The 16,432-nt window shown below is 49.1% G+C and overlaps 1 protein-coding gene across 5 annotated transcripts in view; it reads left to right on the forward strand.

Moving 5' to 3' along the window:
* The first annotated feature begins 11,033 nt into the window (after positions 1-11,033).
* TNIK (TRAF2 and NCK interacting kinase) overlaps positions 11,034-16,432 on the forward strand; it is a 295,093-nt gene continuing 289,694 nt past the window's right edge. For 3 of the 5 annotated variants that reach the window (XM_028731575.2, XM_077929774.1, XM_077929775.1), the window contains exon 1: positions 11,035-11,822. In XM_028731575.2, coding sequence (XP_028587408.2) covers positions 11,766-11,822 — 57 coding nt within the window. In that variant the 5' untranslated portion in view covers positions 11,035-11,765. Of the gene's footprint in view, positions 11,823-16,432 lie in introns of all 5 variants that reach the window. The other 2 variants (XM_077929773.1, XM_077929776.1) reach the window with 2 other exon arrangements.

The following is a 16,432-nucleotide window of genomic DNA, read 5'->3' on the forward strand; positions in this document are numbered from 1 at the left end:
TTCTGGCTAAACCGCCCTGAGATCTATGGATGAAGGACGGTATACAAATTTAAGAAATATGTGTATATTTATACAAAATAAAATAATTGGGAAGAGCTTTCTGACAGTAAGAGCTGTTTGACAGTGGAATGGATTACCTCAGATCAGAAGGTGGTGGACTCTTACTCACTGGATGGCCATCTGTCAGGGGTTGTTCAGTTGTGATTCCTGCATTGCAGGGGGTTGGACTAGATGACCCTGGGATCCCTTCCAATTTTACAATCCTATAATTCTATGGTACCTTCCTCAGAAAAATCCAAACGATTTAAATAGTCCTAGTAAGTCCTGAAGAATAGAGGCATTCAAGGGATGAAATAGTACAGCATTATTTGCAAGTAGTAGGTGTCAAAATATTGCACACTGGAGAGGGGATGGGGGGATTCAGCTGAGGTCTAGGAGCAGGTTCCAATCTATTCCCCTTCCATCAGCAGATGTGGTCTTTAATGGTCCCTCTCTCTCTCCCCCTCTCCCTCTGGAGAAGAGGCATCACAGCGGGGAGGTTAATTGACTGAGCCAATTCCTGTATTGCTAGTGCAGCTTGTTCTAAAAATGAAGCATGGAAATGTGTTATCCGATAAATAATGCATTAGGCCTTCCCATGCAAGGCGCAATGGAGTCGGACGCTATCAAAGACAACACAAATGTCAGCCTTCCGCCTCATGGTAACCAAAGCAGGGCAGCAACGCAGATGGGGATCAAGGCAGTTCCCTCCATGTTCCTTTTTCGCTCTCTTTCCCAGTCAGTCCATCCAGTTCCACTGCCAGGGCCACTCCTGTTCTCCCCTGGCTCTGAGCAAACAACATTTAACTGGGTCCTGGTGTATATATATGCTGCAGAAACAACCTTCCCCAACCTGCCCACCCCCAGACAGCGCCATCTTTACCTGGGGGTGCAAGGGGTGTGGGGCACCCGGGCGCCAAATTCAGGGGGTGCCAAATGTATACCTACTGTATACCGGTCCCTCTTGATCGGCGGCAGTGAAAAGCAATGGAGGAAAAGTCCCTGCCCCCTTCCTCCGTCACTCTGTTACTCCGTAGTGTTAGGGCAGCTGTCTACCAGCTCCACTTGGTACGCAGGGTGAGACCCTACCTGCTTGCGGACTGTCTTGCCAGAGTGGTGCATGCTCTAGTTATCTCCTGCTTGGACTACTGCAATTGTGCTCTACCTTTGAAGGTGACCCGGAAACTGCAATTAATCCAGAATGCGGGAGCTAGACTGGTGACTGAGAGGGGCCACCGGGACCACATAACACTGAGAGATCTGCATTAGCTCCCAGTGTGTTTCTGAGCACAATTCAAAGTGTTGGTGCTGACCTTTAAAGTCCTAAACGGCTTCAGTCCTGTATACCTGAAGGAGCATCTCCACCCCCAAAAGGTCAACAACTTTGGCTCCCCCCCCCAAAAAAAAATCTCAATAAAAGTTAATTTGGGGCACTGGGCAGATCTTTGTACCCCAGCGGTGCATATGCTAAAGACAGCCCTGCCCCCAGATGTTCTGGACTACACTTTCCAGGCCTCTGTCTTGGGCCTTTGGGACTTCCTAAACCACACCTCCTCCTCTTCCCAGGCCACACACCCCTTATTGTCTCTGCTTTGCACCCTCCTTGAGAGTTTTTCTCTGGTTGGAATATGTCCTTGAACTCCAGACCCTCCAAGTATCCTTATTTTCCAGGGACAGCCCCAGATTTACAGGAGCTGTCCCAGTTTCTGATTTGATCCCGGGATGCCCTGCTCTCCCTTAGGACATCTTTATTTTCATCGGGAAAATGTTGGAGGGTATGGAGTTATGCAACCCCCAAGCCAAGGAGGTACGTAACTATACAGCCTTTAGAAAACACCTGTGGTTTTTTTTAATGTTTAATGTTTTATTGTGTTTTTATATATGCTGGAAGCTGCCCAGAGCGGTTGGGGCAACCCAGTCAGATGGGCGGGGTATAAATAATAAAATGATGGAGGAGTGTTAACGTATATAAAATTGTGCGTATGGTTGATTTGAATATGCTATTATTGATTATGTATACCCAATGTATCAGTTGCCTGGGGGGTTTCACTGTTTGTGTTTTGGTTGTTGGTAAAAAAATAAAAAAATTTAAACATTAAATAATAATAATAATAATAATAAAATGATGATGATGGAACAGGACATCCCTATTTTCATTGGAGAAACGTTGGAGGCTATGGAACTCTGAAATGTTGCCTAGATAGAGCAGGTGTGTGAGGCAACTAGCCTGGTGTGCAAAGGTATAATCCATTGGTTGCTCCACCCACTTTTGTCCCTGGCCCCGCCCATCACTGGCCCTTGGAAAGTTGTAAAGAATGGAATGTGGCCCTTGGCCAGAAAAAGATTCCCTAGCCCTACAACAGCTCTGCAACAGTTGTGATGGTCATCAAGTTCCCAGGATTATATTCATCAAGCTATAGAAGGAAGCAATTAAAGTCTCTGTGGTGGAATAATTATCTGGGAATTTCCCCATATGGACGGTGCCTCTTCCAGCTTCTTGCATCTTTTGAAATGGCCTCCAGCTCAGAACAGGGTGGGAAGCGATTCATCACAAGAGGACAGATGAGCTGAAGACGCATACTAGGCAAGGAGAAACCCGGGGTGCTGGTAAGCATGGCATGCAGATTGAGAAGCCTACTGCCAACATTACAAAAGGAAAACAAGTGAGGAATTTTTTGTGGTTGGGTGTACAGAAAGCATTCAGTCAAGGCAGGGCAATACCTCCCAAGTCAAAATGCAGATGCACCATGAAACTGCAACTAGATTTATTTATCCTCCTTCTTTTTTGCTTTTTTCTTTTTTTGCGAGCCATTCTAATTTCCCTAAGAGCAGAGATAGTCACCTCACCTTGATTAAAATACTGCAGATCCCCTCGAGACCAGGTAAATGTGTTCTGTGGTCTGCCAAGTGGACATTCCTGATGGGGTGTAACTTAAAAGAAAATTATTTGTAGACAGCTGAATGCATCTCCCTTTAAAGCTGTGGTGGGTGTGTTATTGACAAACAAGTACCTGCTCTGAGCACAATGTATTTGTTGGAAAGGTCGTATATACATATGAATTGTTAACTGTGTAACATGTCAAACATCTGAGCTATTGCACAGTATGAGTGGGGACCCTTGACCATTAGGTCCAGTCGTGACCGACTCTGGGGTTGCGGCACTCATCTCGCTTTATTGGCCAAGGGAGCCGGCGTACAGCTTCCGGGTCGAGTCATGTGGCCAGCATGACTAAGCCGCTTCTGGCGAACCAGAGCAGAGCATGGAAATGCCGTTTACCTTCCCACCGGAGCGGTTCCTATTTATCTACTTGCACTTTGACGTGCTTTCAAACTGCTAGGTTGGCAGGAGCAGGGACCGAGCAACAGGAGCTCCCCCTGTCGCGGGGATTCGAACCACCGACCTTCTGATTGGCAAGTCCTGGGCTCTGTGGTTTAACCCACAGCGCAACCCGCGTCAGACCTGGGGTCCAAATGTGGCCTTCTCTCTCTTCTGGAAGGTTTCCCTAAACAACACTTTCTCTCCAGGCGACACCCCTTCTTCCCAACCCTGCTCCACACTTTCCTTGAATGCTTTAATTCCTCTTGCTAGAAGTATCCTTGAATGGTGGAAAGGTCTCTGTTTTGCCTGGATGCAGAGAGAGGTGTGTCAGTGCCTCTGGCTTCTATGTGGCTCCTCCCACTTTTCACTCTGGCCCTTCCTACCCCCCACCCCACCCCACAATTCAAAGTGTTGGTGCTGACCTTTAAAGCCTTAAACAGCCTTGGTCCAGTATACCTGAAGAAGCGTCTCCAGCCCTATCATTCTACCCGGACACTGAGGTCCAGCGCCGAGGGCCTTCTGGCGGTTCCCTCGCGGCAAGAAGCCAAGTTACAGGGAACCAGGCAGAGGGCCTTCTCGGTAGTGGCACCTGCCCTGTGGAACACCCTCCCACCAGATGTCAAAGAGAAAAATAACTACCAAAGTTTTAGAAGACATCTGAAGGCAGCCCTGTTTAGGGAAGCTTTTAATGTTTAACAGACCACTGTATTTTAATACTTTGTTGGAAGCTGCCCAGAGTGGCTGGGGAAACCCAGTCAGATGGGTGGGGTATAAATTAATTTATTATTATTATTATTATTATTATTATTATTATTATTATTATTATTATTATTAGGTTGTCCATGAAGCAATGTGGCTTTCCGGCTGAAAAAAATCCCTCCAGTCCTGGTTTATAGCTGTCAGTTCAAGTTGTCGGTGGCGGCTTCACAACTCAGGAGCAACGCATATGCCTTGCATCCTGGAAGTCCCACATTCTACCAGGCTCTCCAGTTTTAAAAAGGGATCAGGTAGGAGGTGAGGGGAAGAACCTCTGCCACATGCCCTAGACAGCTGCTGCCAGTCAGAGCAGACGGCCCCAGGTTAGACCAACTGTCTTACTTGGTAGAAGACAGCTTCCTACGTATAAGCCCATTTTCTGAATCTCTTGATAATTCATGAACCCACTTCAGTTCAGCCACTGGACGGTCCGGGAATCAGCATGTTTTTAATATGAGTACAATGTGTCCTTTTATTTAAAATGCATCTCTGGGTTATTTGTGGGGCATAGGAATTTGTTCCTTATTTTTTTCCAAAATATAGTCCGACCCACCACAAGGTCTGAGGGACGGCAGACCTGCCCACAGCTGAAAAAGGTTGCTGACCCCTGCTCTTAGAAAAAAATCATGTTGCCAAAACTCTTGCTCCATGCCAGGAGAACATTTGCCCGCTGCATGCCTGTGTGTCACGCTGCCTGTTTCTCCCAGCTTCTGGTAGGACACTGTAGCTTTACTCAGTGCTTTTCCCTCCAAGAGAAATAGGTGCCGGAACCCACCTTGAAGTTGTTGCACCAAGTCTCCCAGCAACTCGGGGTCAGCCCTGAACAGATGCCGGTTTGAAAACAGCCACGTTCAGCACCGACAAAGGTGCTAAAAACTAGGGCAAGCTGTCTCCCCAGCAGGCGGGGCAGGGCTGGCACACATCCTGAGGGCGTGGCATGCTGCCTGCGGGGGCATGTCACCCAGTGTGGGCGGGAGAGCAGCTGCGATGGCACCCCACCAGGATTGCGCTGCCGGGGGCGGTGCGCTCCCTTCCCACTCCTCTTCCTCCGACAGTGCTCCCCAGCTGGTTTGGGGGTTGCCCTTGATTCTGCTGCAGGTCAAATAAATATGCAGCCCACCACCCTTGTTCTCTTAGAGTCAGGCAGATGGCTGGGGCAGCTTGAAAAGACCTTCACACAAGTGGTGTGTATGTGTATGTGTGCGTGTGTGTAATGGTAGAGGCCTGACTAGAAAGCTTAAAGCCCGCTGCCACTACACAAGAGATGGATTGAAGAAGAAGAAATACCAATTGACCCCACCCTGATTAATTGCTGCTAGGAGCGGCTACGGCATGGCCAAACTTGGCCCTTCAGCTGTTTGGGGACTACAACTCCCATCATCCCTAGCTAACAGGACCAGTGGTCAAGGTTGATGGGAACTGTAGTCCCAAAACAGCTGGAGGGCCAAGTTTGGCCATGCCTGGACTAGGAGCTAGGTAAAGTCATAGATCTAAAAAAAACTATAGACTTGCACATGTTGGCCAGCTTTCGTTTTGACTTGAAATGTTCGTTTTGGGCTTCAAAGTGGGCAGAAGGGGTGCTCGCCCAATGGTGCCCACCTGAGAGGTGCTAAAACTGTGCTCCCGCGTGCTCCGGCTGAAGAAAAGTACTGACTTTACTCTGTGTCTGCAAGTGCAATGCGGCACTCAGATCCTGCTATCAGGCTCTCTGTAGGCCCTGATGAAAACAAACAGCAGGCCTCTTCTTTGCTCAAGCAAACAGGCCGCAAGTCTGCACACTCCCACCCAGCTCCCCTCAGCATGTTTACGAAGGACACCCTTCCCGTGCATCAGAGTCGCAAGGTCCCCTGCCGGAAGATGTCTTCTTCAAGGTGCTGGGCAGGCGGTTCCAGAGAACTACTCAGTCACTGCAGGACGATGCCGCGGTGCTCCATTCTGTTGCTTCTCTTCGATGACTTTGTGATCAGCGCTAATGATCATAATAAGACATTGATTCAGTCCCATGGCTTGCAAGAGTCAGCCCTGGAAGCAAATGCAGTCAGCCGGTAGAGTTGCCACGAAAAAGGAGAGGACGAGAGGGAAAGAGGTGGAACAGGCTTCTGTTCTTTGCATCCCAAAGACAATCTGTTGTGTGATGACAATCTGTTGTGCTGCCCCACCTACTCCGCATAGTGTCCCTAGCGTCATGATTATGGGACGGCTACCGGGAAGCAAAAGGGATGCGGGTGGCGCTGTGGTATAAACGACTGAGCCTAGGGCTTGCCGATCGGAAGGTCGGCGGTTCGAATCCCTGCAACGGAGTGAGCTCCCGTTGCTCGGTCCCAGCTCCTGCCAACCTAGCAGTTCGAAAGCACGCCCAAAAGTGCAAGTAGATAAATAGGTACCACTCCGGCGGGAAGGTAAACAACATTTCTGTGCACTGCTCTGGTTCGCCATGCTGGCCACATGACCTGGAAGCTGTACGCCGGCTCCATCGGCCAGTAAAGTGAGATGAGCGCCACTACCCCAGAGTCGGCCACGGCTGGACCTAATGGTCAGGGATCCCTTTACCGGGAAGCAAACTCCTTGAGCCATAGCTGCTGGGCCAAATTACCATACACCACAATCCATAAGCCAGAAAAGGCTTCTAAGTATGTCCAGTGAATCCAGGGATATTTGAACCTCCCTGTTTTTGACGTTACAGGCACTGGAACATGGAGGAAACTGCACAATAATTGTGAGACAGGCTGGCACCCTCCCAGAAAGACCTCTGACCATTCACTCTGAGCACAAACCTCCATTTCCAACCACAGAGAGGGGGCTCCACACTACCCAACAGCCTCACGTCTCTTCCTTCCTCCTCCTCGGAGTTTAGGATTGCTCACTAAAAAGCTATTTTGAAAAAGTAATAAGCAAATAGGGACAATATTGACACCCGAAGTCCATGTTCGGGAACAGAGAGAAAAACATGGGCCTATCAACCAATGAAAATAATTGTGCATTGATTAATCATTTTGCCGTTCACTCAGTCATTGATTAAGTAACGGGATATGCTGATATAAGATTGCAAATTACAGAAACGTCAACAAAAGGTGCATTTGAGATGCTAACATAAAGGAGATAACCTGCAATTTAGTAAGTGGAAGCTACCATGCATTCTTGGAAAGCAAGGGTATTGAAAAAATAAAAATAAAAAATACTGTACAATTGCAATAATGCACCAGAAGAGTGTCAGAAAGAGAACCCTTCACACACAGCCACATTGATCAAGGTGTAGGCCCCTGTGAGATCTTTCAGACCACCTCCTTTGTATGTGGAGTCTTGTGGACAGCTCCAAATTCAACCCAAGTTTACGGGTGGGAGGAAATCAATCAGCAACTGACGAGACAGACCTGTGGCTGAAGGTGTGCTCACATTGCCTCTCACTCCACATCCAGTGTGCTCCCTTTGCTCATTTTTGAAGCTGCACTCACGTGATGTTTGCCACAATCAATATTGATCCTGTAGTTTCTTGTCAAATGCTGCTGTTTGATGCATTCCCTCTCCCCACCCCCACCTCAAAATTGCCTTCAATCCAACCAGAAAACTGGATGCCCAGTAAGCGGTAATGTGAAAATACCCTAACGTCCATTGCGTATGTGCAGATGAGCACACATGTGCAGATGACCGCTTCGTGGAGTTCCCAGGAATGAAAAACCCAGAAAGTCATGCAAACACATCCTCGCTATCACTAGATGTAAACAACCCCATGAAAATGTGGCTTAAAAGTTAATGAGCTTCCCATATGCTACATGGTAACTGGCTCTTGAAATTGAGGCAGTTTTGCTACCCAAAGAGAGAGGATGGGGGGATGGGACGGGAGGAGAATAGCAGCTCTTCTGGGTATACCTGAGTCAAAAGTGCAAGGTCCTGTGTGTGTGTGTGTGGCTGCCCTCTTGCACTTCATAAAAAGCTAGTCCTATTGATGATACAACACAATTAGTAATAACGTAAGCCTTGTGGATCCTGGGTTCAGCTGATTAACAATCCAATAAAAATGATTGAAAGCCAAGTGCACGCTTACTCGAAAATAAATCCCAGTATGTTGGCGCTGTGGTCTAAACCACTGAGCCTAGGGCTTGCCAATCAGAAAGGTCGGCGGTTCGAATCCCCGTGATGGGGTGAGCTCCCGTTGCTCAGTCCCTGCTCCTGCCAAGCTAGCAGTTCGAAAGCACGTCAAAGTGCAAGTAGATAAATAGGTACCGCTCCAGCGGGAAGGTAAACGGCTTTTCCGTGTGCTGCTCTGGTTCGCCAGAAGCAGCTTAGTCATGCTGGCCACATGACCCGGAAGCTGTACGCCGGCTCCCTCGGCCAATAAAGTGGGATGAGTGCCGCAACCCCAGAGTCGGTCACGACTGGACCTAATGGTCAGAGGTCCCTTTACCTTTCACCATAGAATACAGAAATATAGAATATTAGAGTTGGAAGGTACCTAAGTGTCATCTAGTCGTCCACCACCTTCTGAGGAAGGCTGTTCTACTGTCAACAGCGCTTGCTGTCAGAAAGTTTTTTGATTGTTTAGTTGGAACCTCCTTACTTGTAAGGTGAAGCCATTGGTTTGAGTCCTACCCTCCAGAGCAGGAGAAAACAAGCATGATGATCCCTCCTCCATGTTACAGCCCTTAAGATATTTGAAGATGACTATCATATTTCCTCCCAGTCTCCTCTTTTCCAGGCTAAACATACCCAGCTCCTTCAACTGTTCCCCATAAGGCTTGGTTTCCAGGTCCTTGATCATCCTGGTCGCCCTACTCTGCACACATTCCAGCTTGTCAACATCCTTCTTAACTTGTGATGAATAACCTGGACAGGTGTGGTACGACTAAGGCACAATACAAGGTAAAGGTAAAGGTACCCCTGCCCGTACGGGCCAGTCTTGCCAGACTCTAGGGTTGTGCGCCCATCTCACTCTATAGGCCGGGAGCCAGCGCTGTCCGGAGACACTTCCGGGTCACATGGCCAGCGTGACAAGCTGCATCTGGCGAGCCAGCGCAGCACACGGAATGCCATTTACCTTCCCGCTGGTATGCGGTCCCTATTTATCTACTTGCACCCGAGGGTGCTTTTGAACTGCTAGGTTGGCAGGCGCTGGGACCAAGCGACGGGAGCGCACCCCGCCGCAGGGATTCAAACCGCCGATCTTTCGATCGGCAAGTCCTAGGCGCTGAGGCTTTAACCCACAGCGCCACCCGTGTCCCATTAAGGCACAATAGAGTGGTAATATTACTTCCCTTCATTGGGATGCTATACATCTGTTGATGCAGCCAAGGATAGTGTTAGCTTTTTTTGCTGCTGCATCACATTGTTGACCCATTTTAAGCCTGTGGTCCACCCTAATTGAACTCACTGGGACTTTTGCCCAATGATGATGCTTTAATAAATGCAGCCTGAAAAATGCATAACCATAAACTCAGGGCTGGGTGACCTTGAGCCTGGGTGTCTCCTCTCCCTGGACCTTGGGAATTAATAATAATCAAGAGTGTCTTTCCGCATGTGGATCATGTACACCTCAGTGGTAAACACAAACAGCCTCTTCAGATTACTAGCAAAGTACACAGGTTTAAGGGGCTTGGCTTCCTGGAAGGACTGTCTGCCTAAAGGAAAACTACTGTCTGAATAAATTGCACCAAGCAAGAGTAAATCCAGGAGCCTGTATTTTATGTTCCTGGTAAAACACAAGTAATGGTGTTGTTTGTTTTTAATGGCCTCCGTCAGATAAAACCCAGAAACGTCCCTCTGTCTTTCTCCAGCTGCAATTATAGGGAGGCTGGGACTTTAGCATCCCCTTTGAGACGGCTTGCTTCCTGGGTGGTTGATTTGAATTCATACGGTTAAGCATCTCTCCAACGAAAGTTATAAAATAATATTAACGAAACAGTTGGAGCACAGGCGTGGTCCACTCACTACTCAAATTGGGAAAGGTCGGTTTGTAACGGTTTGCTGTTGGATAAATTCGGAAAAAACCCTATATGGTTGCAATTAATAAAACTGTTACTTGCTCCCTCCTCCCGCTCACAGCGGTTGATTTGGAATCATACAGATCCAGCCCTCCCCTCGCTGCTCTAAATGTAGGACCGATGTCTCTTATTCAGGCTCAGAGAACTGTAGGGAGAAAATTTGATTGCTAATAATGCACAAATCTCTAGTGCACTCAACAGCCCGATCCAATGCGTTTACTCGAAGGTAAACAGGTTCGGCGGAGCTTTCTTCCAAGCCTGAAGTTTAGGCAGATTTCCTCGGAAGTAGCTCAGCCCTAACCAGATCTACTCAGAAGTCCTACTGAATTCAATGGGGCTTGCTGCAATCCGAACCCCACTTACCTTGGAGCAACCCCACTGAATTCAACAGGACTTACTTCTCCCTGGCCATGATTAGGATTCGACTAGCAAACCTGTGCAGGTTTACTTGGGAGTAAATGCCAACTTCGGAGCAAAGGACCTCGCCGGACTTTGCACCTGAGAAGGCCAATCAGGGACAGCGTTTCCCCGATTCAATCCCGGGCAAACGGAACTCTTTCCCTTGGCACTGCGCCTTGGAATTGAGACGGTTTGGAGTACCACGATCCGAGCTGTTGCAATTCCCCACCAAAATATGGGCATCGCCCCCCCCCCCCCTTGCGGGGAAGGCGTGATATATTGAAGCAACCCGGGTTTTGGAGCCTGTTGCACCGGCTTTTTTCAAAATAACAGGAGGAGCAGGTTGCTCCCAGTGGCACAACTGGAGCGACATCGTGCAGCAGCCGCCGCCGCCAGTAAACAGAGCAGAGAGGGGCCGAGCGGCGCTTATTTATTTGCAACATCTTCTCTCTCCTCCTCCCCCGGCCGGCCGTTCGTCTTTGAAATTAAAGGGAAAGCACGGCGCGCATTAGTGGCGCGCCCAAGCTGCTCGCGCCGCCGCCGCTCGGCTGCTGTTTCTAGTCCTGGGCGCGCAGCGGAGCGCAGGCGCCGCCCCTGGAGCTGCTGTTCTCCCTCCTCCCAGGAAGGCCGCTGCGAGAGGAGGCGGAGGCGGCGTGCGCGGCTCTCGCGTCTCCCTCGGGTCGAGGTGCCTCGGCAGGACGCGGCAAGCGAGAGCAGCAGCCACCCGGGGAGCCGACGGCGACGCAGAGAAAGCATGCCTTGCGCCCAGGCGCCCGCGCCCCGGCCGCCTCGCCGTGCCCTTTAGCCGGCGCTGCTGCTACTGCTACTGCTGCTGCTGCCGCCACCGTCCCGAGATCGCGAGCTCAGCCGAGGCAGGAGGAGCTGCCGGGCTCCTTGCGGGAGGAAGCGGCACCGCGCGCCGGGCCGCCTGCAAGCAGCTCTCCGTGAGAAGAGAAGCTCGCTCGCTTTCCGTGCTCTTGGTGCGGGGAGCGCATTAGGTGTTGGAGAGAGGGAGGAAGAGGAGGACGAGGACGAGGAGGAGGAAGAGGAGGACGGCGGGGCTTGCCTCCCCTCCATTGACACAAGCGCACGAAGAGACAGAAGTGCAATAGAGACAAGGTGGAGGAGACGCGCTCTCGCTCGCTCTCTTTTAACCCCTCCGCTCCGAGCCCGAGACGGACGACTTTGCAAGGTTGCAGCCGCCGCCACCGCCTTGTGCTTTTTTCAAATATTTTTGGCTCGGTCCATTTGCAACCGGCTGAGAAATCCCCCTAAACATGGCGAGTGATTCTCCAGCTCGGAGCCTGGACGAGATAGATCTATCAGCCTTAAGGGTAAGGAGGAACCGGGAAGGGAGGCAGGCAGGGGAAATGTGGGGGACAGAAGGCCACCCGGTCAACCTTTCCCCTTTCCGCTCCCTCCCTCTATGGCGCCCCCCTTTTCGCTGCTTCCACCTTGCCTCCTCGCCTCCCCCTCTTCTCTCCCTTTTACTATTTGAGCACGCGACAACTTTGCTGCTGGAGGTTGTTATTAATGATAAGCAGCGGATATGGGTTGCCCATAGTCATTTTTTCTCCCTTTCCGGAATGCGTACTGATGTAGGCGCGTCTCCCTGCTCAGAGGAGATGGGGGCGCTTATGCATGAGGTGCTGGGGTTTCTGGAGAAAGAGGAATGAGCCGCGCACAGCTGTTTCCAGCAAGCCTCTTATCTGTTTTAATGGTGCATTTCCTCCTTCCAACCCCAATCCATGGCTCTCCCTCTCGCGGGTGGAGGCAATGGAAGGGTGATTTAAATGGCAAGGTGTCGTCACCTTTTGCAAATTTGAAGGCTGCCAATTTGACACTTGCAAATCGATTTTGTTCCTCCCTTTCACTTCTCCCCCTGTAGAACCTACACAGCCTCCTGTATTTGGGGCGGAGGCTCACACGTGAAGGCTCTTTCCAGGCATAAATTTGTTGAGAGACCTTAGCTCGCAGCGCCGCAACATTCTCTGTTTCTCTTGAAATGCTGTTCCAGGGTCCAGCGCCACTTTCCTGACCCTGAATGTGAAGCTTGTTTGCATACAACAAAAGAGCACATCTCTCTCTCTCTCTCTCTCTCTCTCTCTCTCTCTCTCTCTCTCTCTCTGCATAACATTAAGAAGAGCTGATATGAGGAGATAGAACATGTCGTTTTGTGCATGTCTATTAAGGAATCTTGGGGGGTGGCGGTTGCTTTCCTAATAAGCCGCACGTAACCGTATTGCTATGTGCATGCAGCGATGGTAGAACAAACTGGATTAGCGGCTGCTCCTCTGGTGTGAATGTTAAAAGACTGTTCCTAGTGTCCATTTTGATGATGATGTGAAATGGAATCACATGAACCTTTTAGTGATCTCTTCCAGTCCTCTTGAGGGAAGCAAGTGCACCTCCTGGCTGTTGTAGCCACAACAGGCTACATGCATCACGTTATTATGGGGTGGGGAGAATTGATTAAATGCATTTTCTGTCACAGAGGAATCGGCTTGCATGCATTCATTCTCTCCCTCTCCCTCCCTCCCTCTCTCTGAATATATCATAGATGCACGTGCACATGAGCTTTCACCCATTGGAGAGAGAGGTCACTGCATGAGCAATGGCTTCTTGGCTCATTCTATAAATGGAGGGGGGGGGGAGCCATAGATGTGTGATCCTCTGTTGCACTTATATGCTAGGTATAGCATTCATCTCTTATCACCCCCCCAAAAAAAACAGAACTTCAGAAGGACATAGGAAGCTGCCTTATGTGAAGTCAGGCCATTTGATCATCCTGCTCAGTATTGCCTGCTTGTCTACTGTGTATGTATCCTATGCTGATGGACAGTAGGGTTTCAGGCAGGGGTCTTTGCCAGCGGTGCCTGGAGACCCCAGAAACTGAACCCTGGGACCTTGTGCATGCAGATAGTGTGCTGTTGTACAATCAGGCAGATGTGCTATTTGTCCTTACTCTCCCTTCAAAGAAATACATTTTTTATCTTGATTCTTCTTAGCCTGCAACATTTTTGCGTGTGTGTGTGAGCGAGGAGTCGAGAGGAGGACTTCCTGTTCTCTCTGGATTTCTGATTCATTGGATCAGTTCTTTGGCCCTCCGGTTTGGTGTTGGTTTTTGCTGGCAAGAGCCTGTTAGGGGCCCTTGGTGTGAGGCAGGCTTTGTCTGGTTTCATCCCTGGGAATATGTGGAGGAGGAGGAGGAGGAGGAATGAAAATGCTACCCTCTGGCATGTGCCAAAGGATGCGTTTCCTTCACGGCATCTTCTTCACATCTGGAATTAGACCTTGTGATGCCAAGAAGGCTTCAGATTTGTGTGTCTCTCTCTCCATCAATTAAGTGAATGGACCAAGTTTTAAAACAGTCCTTTCATCACTCCATGTCTTTGCGTGTTTGATGCTTGCTAATGGGTCTAGTCCAGGGGCAGCCAATTTGGTAGATGTTGTGGAACCACAACTTTCACCATCCCAAGATAGCATGGCCAGTGGACAGTCAGCAGCATCTGGAGGGCACCATATTTGTTACCCCAGTCTGGTCACTGGAATTTATAATAGAAAGGACAGGTGGGATTCTTCAATGCAATCTGGCTCTGGTAATGTGCGATGAACGTTTATTTTTTGATGTGTGCTGAAGACACGCTTCTTGAACCTGGCTTTTGACACCTGATAAAAAGTTGTGTTTGTGTGTGTGTACTGATTTTAATCCTGGGATGATGATTACAGTATTTGCTGTAGATTCAGAGTAAATTGTGGTTATGGTGTGAGATGAGTGTTGTGAGAGAAAAAGAGCACACATCGTTCGTCTTCCTTGCTCCTTGGTGTTGCCCTTATGGCTCCTTGACATAGGAGCACATTGGAATCTGGGATGCAACCAAATTTCAATAGAGCTAAATGTTCCCCATTCCAACTTACCCAAACTCCCTTGTACTTCCATTCATTTCCATGGAGTGTTGTAAAAGGAATAAATGAGAGGTTTGTGCGGCCTTGCACTTTTGTAGGCCATATCAAAATATATTTGTTTGCTATGTTATTTTCTTCCTATTTTTTCCAAGTTACTTTAAGCAAAAATGTGCATCTCATGCTTTGTATGTTTGTGAAGCACTGCACCCTGCACCCACTCTATTGTCTAAGTCTCAAAGTAGATCATAGTTAGAAGGGGCCTCAAAGGTCATTCCCTCCTCATGTGGGAAACCCAGCACTGCACATTGCCTAAGAGGTGGGCCCCCAGCCTCTGATTAAAAACTTGGAGTGGGAGAGAGTCCACCACCTTCCAAAGGCCTTTTGGTTTGGGTCCAAGCATCCAGAGCAACAGCAAAACCAATTAGCTCCTTCATCTATGTAGTAGTTATTTACATATTTAAAGATGGCTGTCTTATTGCCTCTTAGTCGTCTCTTCTTCAGGCTAACCATGTCCAGCTCCTTCATTCTTTCCTAATGGACTCCAGACTCCTCGCCATCTTTGTTCCCCTCCAGAGTCCAGACACATTCCAGTTTATGGATATCCTCATTAAATGGTGGTGCCCAGAAATGAACACATTATTCAAGATGTGGTCTGACCAAAGCAGAATAGAGTGGCGCCATTACTTCTTGATTTGGATACTGTGCTTCTGTGGATGACATTTCCTTCCTTCAGTGATATTTCAAGCATCCCTTGGAAGTAAGTTCATTCCTTAGACAAATAGGAATGCAGGAAACAGCTTTATAACATGGTCAGTCCATCTGTACACCTAGCTCAGTATTATCTGCTCCTGGTGTAATCAGTGAAACCAATGGCAGTTCTCCCACTGATTTTAAGGCATTAGGATTGTACTTGTCCCGTGTCAATTTGATGGGAATGTGCCCAGAGCTTTTGACACTAAAGGGTGTGCATCAAGTTGGTAAGTGACTATTTGCACTTCATTAAGCAGATAACTCTTCAAGAAGACGTGCATCTGTCTGACTGTGCAATCCTTGAAGGTCAGCAGGATAAGACTGGTCTTTGGCACACTGAATGACAAGATGCTCGGCTATGTTTACCTGACTTTCATTTGTGCAAGCAGATATACAGATACAGCCTTCCTCCTTCTCTTAATTACTCAGTGTGTGCAAAACATTCTGGGCGTTATGATGAATTGCCCACAATGTGTATATTAAGCCACCTTAGGCAGAGTTGGCCCAGTGGTACAGCTTTTTTCCTCTCTCTGCTGGAGGAAATAACCCAGTGGTAGAGCACATACTTTGAACTTTATGAATGGCATCTCCAGTTAGAGGTGTTGATCCTTTTTCTGAGAGCCCAGAGAGCTGCAGGTGAGCAAATACCCTAACCTGGCATAAAAAAATACATCCCTGTGTCCTCTCACTGCCAGTAAATCTCCTAGTCCTGTTTATAAAATATTTTTAATTGAAAGTGCTGTAGACTAAACCTGGGAACTTATTTATTTGAACCACAGTGCTCCAACCCTAATATATTGGATGAAAATGCAGTTTTTACAAACAAATACCGTATTTTTCGCACGATTGGACGCACCGGACCATAGGACGCACCTAGTTTTTTGGGGGGGAAATAAAAGAAAAAAAATTTCCCTTTATTTCCGCCCCAAAAGCAGGTCAGGGAAACCGAACCAGGTCGAGGAACAGCGGGATAGTGGCGCTGCGCCTCCCTGCTGTCCCCCGAGCTTGTGGGGCTGGCTGATGTGGAACTTGTGGGGCTGGCTGCCAGGCAGCAGGCTGCTATCCGCAGTGTGGGGAGTCCTGCGGGGAACGCTGCGGATGTATGCCCGGCGCGAGGGGCGCTCTGCTTCAGGGTGCCCCACCCGCCGGGCAGCAGGCTGCTATCCGCAGCGTGGGGAGCCCTGTGGGGAACTCCTGCAAGGCTCCGCACGCTGCGGATGTCTGCCCGGCGCGAGGGGCGCTCTGCTTCAGGGTGCCCCTCGCGCTGGGCAGCAGGCTGCTATCCACA

Source organism: Podarcis muralis, chromosome 6, assembly GCF_964188315.1.
Source record: "Podarcis muralis chromosome 6, rPodMur119.hap1.1, whole genome shotgun sequence".
NCBI classification, from domain to species: domain Eukaryota; kingdom Metazoa; phylum Chordata; class Lepidosauria; order Squamata; family Lacertidae; genus Podarcis; species Podarcis muralis.